The 6100-nt window shown below is 36.1% G+C and overlaps 1 protein-coding gene across 1 annotated transcript; it reads left to right on the top strand.

Annotated features, from left to right (window-relative positions):
* The first annotated feature begins 1916 nt into the window (after positions 1 to 1916).
* On the top strand, positions 1917 to 4614 carry LOC103966565 (glycerophosphodiester phosphodiesterase GDPD1, chloroplastic). Its single transcript, XM_009379737.3, has 7 exons — positions 1917 to 2239; positions 2340 to 2521; positions 3109 to 3168; positions 3270 to 3551; positions 3677 to 3772; positions 3874 to 4070; positions 4177 to 4614. Exons 1-7 carry the CDS (start codon positions 2143 to 2145, stop codon positions 4394 to 4396), a joined length of 1134 nt encoding a protein of 377 aa, XP_009378012.1. The 5' UTR covers positions 1917 to 2142; the 3' UTR covers positions 4397 to 4614.
* The last annotated feature ends 1486 nt before the right edge of the window (positions 4615 to 6100 follow it).

Raw genomic sequence — 6100 nt, 5'->3', positions numbered from 1 at the left:
TGACGAAAGAGGCATTGATGCATTTCTGACAGAGCACCCTCCATGTAGGATTTTCTGGTTATCACTTGTGTAGTGTTTGTTTACTCTGGACTGCAACTAAGATACTTGAACTTCTACTTTGCATTTTCCTTCCGTGTTTGTCACTAGCACTCACTGATCTTTTTATTGTAAATTATTTTATCGACTTAATTTTCACTCTTTTACTTCCGTTTTGTGTACTTGACTACGTCATCCTCACGTGACGGCCAGTTCGCTCCAATTTTTGATCAGGGTATGTCAGCAAAGGCCCTTCCCCTTTATACCAGAAGAAAACTAAATTGATTAAATATTCACAGCAAAAGAAAAGAATAGATGGGCATGTCACATGTCACCTGCGGAAAATGGGGCAACAGATATATGTATTCTTGTCCACTTATTATTCCATTGGTGTCTTTTATATATGTTGTCTAGTTGCAACTTGCATGGTATGTAATATGTATAGTTGGCTGGATAATTAGTGAGTGAGCAGATGGTTGGTGGATATTGGATAATCAGGATCATGTGTCAGCCTGTAAGATCCAGGCCAACAACCAAAACCATTCGTCGTTTAGTTACAGTAGTTTAGAAAAATGAGAAATTAGGTTCTCATCCATTTTTTTGTTATTTTATTAATTAAAAATTAATTAATTTATTTATTTTTTATCAAGGTCGTTAGATATTAATAAACGTCATTAATTAATTTGATAATAAAATATTTTTTATTTCTAAATATATTCATTTAGGGTTAGAAATGTTATATTTTGTATATTTATATTTATGGCTAAAAATTATATCATATATTTTTATTTTTAGTTTGTAACCATTTTTAATTTGCAACCATTTTTTAATTTGTACCAATTTTTTTTTCTGTTTTAATTTGTACCTATATATTAAACTCTTTTTGTGCCCATATTTTTTAAAGTTTTATTTGTATTTATTCCCATATTATTTAATTTATTTGTACCCATTTTTTATTTTGCTAAATGTACCCATGCTAATTATATGTATTTATATGATGTTTAAAATATAGCAGTAGTTATTTTTTAAAATATGTTAATAATTATGTGGGTACATTATTTCTTGCAATAATTTTGTGAAGGATAATATTACTCTAATATTTATTTTTAAGTATTATTATATTTAAAAAAAAATATTATTTGATTTTTTTTTTAATTTTCATAATTTGTGAGACATTAAGTGCATAAATACATAAGTTAAATCTCTTATACAATATTAAGAACTTTAATCAAAATATTTAAACAAATAAGATTTCAATCTAATAATTAAGTAGATTAAGAACCAGAACCAAAATCATCGTTAGATAAGCAGTGCATAAAAGCTTTCTACCGGTAACATACTGTTAGCGGGAAAAGAAAACCGTAACATGGCAAAACGTATACGGGCGGGAACAAGGCGAAGACGTGTAATCATGTCGACAGCTAGACATTAAGCATTGGCGCCAACTCACATGGCGGTACCGGTTCAGAGACCCGACACTTTCGCACCACGCCACGCGTACGAACTTCTCTTATCCGATCACACTTGGCTCTGACACGAGTCTTATATTTTTTTTATGTTTTCCTGTCTTAAAAAACATATTTCTTTGCGTTGTGAGTCTTGTGACCGTCGAAAATAACAATATTAGTTTTTGGATATTCGCGTCATCTTCCACTCCCCCGATTTCCAGAAAGTGGAAAATCCGACAAATAACACGTGGAGATCTGGTTGTTGCGCCAAAATTATAACATTTTTCGGTTTTTGGACGAAGAAAATTAGAACGGTTGACGGTTGACCGATTTGAAGCGCGCGTTTTGGTTATTTGGTGCAATGCAAGGAGAGTAGGAATAATGGAATATCCAGAGATGTGAGGGGGAATATGCTTCAGAGAGATCCCGTCCCGTTTGGCGCTCTCTCTGTCTCTCTCCTCGCGCAGGTCCCTCCTCCTTTCCTCCTCCAAAATAAATAGCCCCTCCTTCTTCCCACAGTCGTGCTTCCATCAACAAATTAGACAGCTCCACGTTCACCTTGCTTTTGCTTCCGGGCATCCCCTCTATTCTCTCTGTCCTCTTTTCTTTTTATTTAATTTAATTTCCCCGTCTTTTCTTCTCCCTTGATTTAAAAAAAATGGCTCTCAAGGCCGTCCACGTCTCTGACGTCCCGAATCTCGATCAGGTGCCGGAAAACGCCTCTCTGGCGCTCTACTCCTCCCGCTTCCCCAAAGGTATAATCTTTGATTAATTAGTCCTCCTATTAATTTATTTATGTTCTCTTGTCAATTAAATAAAAAAAGGTTGTTAATTTGAATAATATTGTGCTTATAGGTGTGGAGATGAATCGGGGGGCACCGAGGATACCCAAGTTTCTAGTGATCGGACACAGAGGGAACGGAATGAACGCGCTACAGTCGTCCGATCGGAGAATGAGAGCCATTAAAGAGAACTCCATCATGTCCTTCAACGCCGCCGCCAGCTTCCCCATCGATTTCATCGAATTCGATGTTCAGGTGAGACCTTAATCTCTCTCTCTCTCTCTCTCTCTCTCTCTCTCTCAATTCAATCAAACCAATGGTCCCAATGTGTTTCTGAATTTTGGCGGTGGGCTTTCCGGATATTTCAGTTTTTATTTAAATGAGTTTGCCGGAACTTCCATATCCCACCTGCATTTTTTTTTTGTCGCCGCGTACGCGGTATTTGTCGGCATTTGCATGAGAAAGAAGTTTGATTTTTTTTGGTTGAAACTTGAAAGTTTGAATCTTGATCGAGTCTGCAGTGAATCCGGTTCTGGGTTTTAGGGTATTTCTGTAATTTCGGTTATTTTTCTATTTTTGGTGAATTTCCAAACTGGGGTTTAGCTTAATAAGCTCTTAAATCAAGATCAAGTCCATGTTTTTCTATTTCCGGAAACTTGTTTCGAGTTTGAAACGGTACTGATTATCTCCTTTTCTGCATTTATTCTCCCTTAATTTTTGGAAATTGAATTAAAATTTGAAGAGTGGAGGTGAATGAAGGAAAAAAAAAAAAAGTGAAAAAAAAAAAAAAGAGAAAAAAACTGAAACAGGAAAGTGAAACCCAATGTGGTGGCGTTTTGTAGGTAACCAAAGATGACTGCCCGGTCATTTTTCACGATGACTTCATCTTCTCCGAAGAAAACGTAAGCTTAATTTCTCCACCCTCCATTTACTTTTTACTTTTCCTTGTATGTTTACCTGGTAATTAATCTTCAGCTTACAAGTTAATTTTTGGTTTCATCAGGGTACTGTGTTTCAGAGGAGAATTACCGAACTGTGTCTTTCGGAATTCCTAAACTATGGTCCGCAAAGAGAGCCAGGGAAGGAGGGAAAGTCGTTGTTAAGGAAAACCAAAGATGGTAAAATAGTAAGATGGGATGTCGAAAATGATGACCCCCACTGCACACTCCAAGAGGCCTTTGAGCAGGTCGAGCCTTCCCTCGGCTTCAACATCGAGTTGAAATTCGATGATTACATTGTTTACCAGGAGGACTCTCTCTTCCGCGTCCTTCAGTCCGTCTTGCAAGTACGTCCATCAATCATCGTATTTTTAAAATTTGTACACGAGATTAAATCCTAGGCGCCAAACGAGGCCTGATTGTTAGTTTCGATAAGGCTTGTGCTCATCTGGATTATAATTTTGTGGAACAGGTGGTGTTTGAGTATGCCAGAGATAGGCCGGTCATTTTCTCAAGCTTCCAACCTGATGCGGCCTTGTTGGTTAAAAAGTTGCAGAACACCTACCCTGTAAGCACTTTTCTCGAGTATAATTTACTTTTGAATGCGATCGATCGATGTTCAATGTAATCAGTTACTAATTACTGTTCTGAATGAATCGATGATGGCAGGTCTTTTTCTTGACAAATGGTGGGAATGAGCTTTACTATGATGTGCGAAGGAATTCTTTGGAGGAGGCGATAAAAGTATGTTTGGAGGGTGGTTTGCAAGGTATTGTGTCGGAGGTTAAAGGCGTTTTCAGAAATCCCGGGGCACTAACCAAGATCAAGGAGGCCAAGCTTTCACTCCTAACTTACGGCAAATTGAAGTAAGCTTGCGGAATTCTGTTTGCTCAATGGATTTGTGTTAGTGTTGAATTTAAAAAAATTATGAATGAATGTAAATTGATCACGAAATTGATGATGAAATTGCAGCAACGTGCCGGAAGCAGTATACATGCAACACCTAATGGGGATCGAGGGAGTGATAGTGGATTTTGTGAAGGAGATAACGGAGGCAGTGTCGGATATGATTAAGCCATCAGGGGGGGCGGAGGAAGACGGGAGCATAATGCAGGAGAAGTCAAAGCCGGAGTTCTCACAGAGGGAGCTTTCTTTTCTATTGAAGTTGATTCCGGAGTTGATACAGCTTTGAGGTCGATCTTTTGAAGAATTTGTATCTCCTTTGTAAAATTAAATTAGGGGGCAGAAGCAATATCTGCATACTCAGGAATCAGGTTGTGGAGGCTGTCGCATCATAGATGCACTATTGTTGTACATATAATTTAGTCTTGAGGGTCACAACCCTATACACGTAAGTTGTGCGCTCCTCCTTTATGTATCTCAGAGGTAACCAAGTTTTATGTTGTTTTATGTTGGTTGAACATTCAGCCGTTTGTTTTGGTCTTCTACTATTTCTATGAGCATTTTGCAACCAGGTTATACCAAGAGAGCTATGCTCTGTTCTCTTGGAGGAAATGGAAATAGATTGGGGAAGAATTGAATTGAGAAATGAGTCGGAATGAGGTGGAATTAAAATTAAATTTCTGTTAAAATAGTTTATTAAAATTTTCTGGTTAAAATCAAATTTCCGTTAAAACAGTTTATTAAAATTTTCTGAAATTAGAATAAGAATAGTACTGAATTGTATAAAATGTTTACTAATTCACATGAATAGGAATGAAAATCAATGTAATTACTGAAAATGTTCCACTTCCAGTAATTTATTTTATATATTTTAACTTTGTGACAAAAAAAACTTTAATTCTTTTTAGTTGATATTTTTAGCTGAGAGAACAAAATTTGGTGTTGGTTATAAGGAGTAGGATTCTTCAATTCCCACTAAATTATAGAGAATTCAATTCCTTCAAATTTTGCAGTTAAATTCTGCACTTAAGTAATAAATTGAAGTACTCGAGTTTATGCAGACAGCTGGGCTTCTTGAAAGAAGAACAAAGTTGATTAGTCCAAAGTTCTATTGACAGGTGTAGTAATTAAGGTGCTAATTAATGGAAAGGAACTCTCTCCGCATTTGTTCCTTCAAATTCATCAAATCAAAGAATTTGCGTTAAAATTTGATCCAACGGTGGAAGTTATTTTAACTTTGAAAGTAAATTTCTATTTATAACCGTTAGATTAAATTTCGACGACCCGCATTTCTTAACTTGGTAGATTAGGAGAAAGGAATCCGGATCCCTTCCCCTAATTAATGTGCATCTCCACATGATAACGGATCTCACAGCAGCACGATGTCAATTCAAGACAAGACCACACTACAAGGTGGAGCATATTGAATACGTTGTTTTCTTCAACTACACATGTGTTTCAAACACACATCTCCCAACTCCCTAGATATATGTATGGTGTTGGTGTTCTTCAAAGTTTCAACTTCAACGCCATTTCTTAGCTTTCTATCCGTCTTCGTTATCAGCATGGTTGATTTGACCCTAGAGATAATGCTAGATGTGAGGAATTTTTTATATTAAATAAACCAAATAATATGTTATCAATAAAAAATAAATATTTTAATTAAATAATTAAATAATAATTCATTCATCTACGTTCACATCTCTTAGTTTACAAAATTTGATTTAAAAATTTGCTCTCTAGCGTTACTTTTGACCCAGACTAAGCCAAAGTCATTTGTATATGCAAAACTGACATGAAAGTTATTTGTTAAGAGATCATGTCTGAATATTATTTTAGAATACCTCAGAAAATGAGAGAAACTCTTGTTTTGATTGAGGAGAAAATGAAGAGTTAACTGGAATACAACATTAAGAGTTGTTGCTGGTCTCAAAATGGGAAAATGATTCTCTCCCCTCCTTTTTTTCCCTTCTCTTCCCTCCCCTCCTATTTG

Source organism: the organism of the source record quoted next, unplaced genomic scaffold, assembly GCF_019419815.1.
Source record: "Pyrus x bretschneideri cultivar Hongxiangsu unplaced genomic scaffold, Pyrus_bretschneideri_v1 Contig13, whole genome shotgun sequence".
NCBI lineage: Eukaryota > Viridiplantae > Streptophyta > Magnoliopsida > Rosales > Rosaceae > Pyrus > Pyrus x bretschneideri.
The sequence above is the reverse complement of the archived record's forward strand: the minus strand, read 5'-3'. Positions and strand labels throughout refer to the sequence as shown.

Coding starts and splice junctions, on each gene's coding strand:
- LOC103966565 (XM_009379737.3), top strand. CDS start 2,143: ATGGCTCTCAAGGCCGTCCACGTCTCTGACGTCCCGAATCTCGATCAG. Junction 3,773..3,873: donor AGTTGCAGAACACCTACCCT/GTAAGCACTTTT, acceptor CGATGATGGCAG/GTCTTTTTCTTGACAAATGG. Junction 4,071..4,176: donor CTAACTTACGGCAAATTGAA/GTAAGCTTGCGG, acceptor ATGAAATTGCAG/CAACGTGCCGGAAGCAGTAT.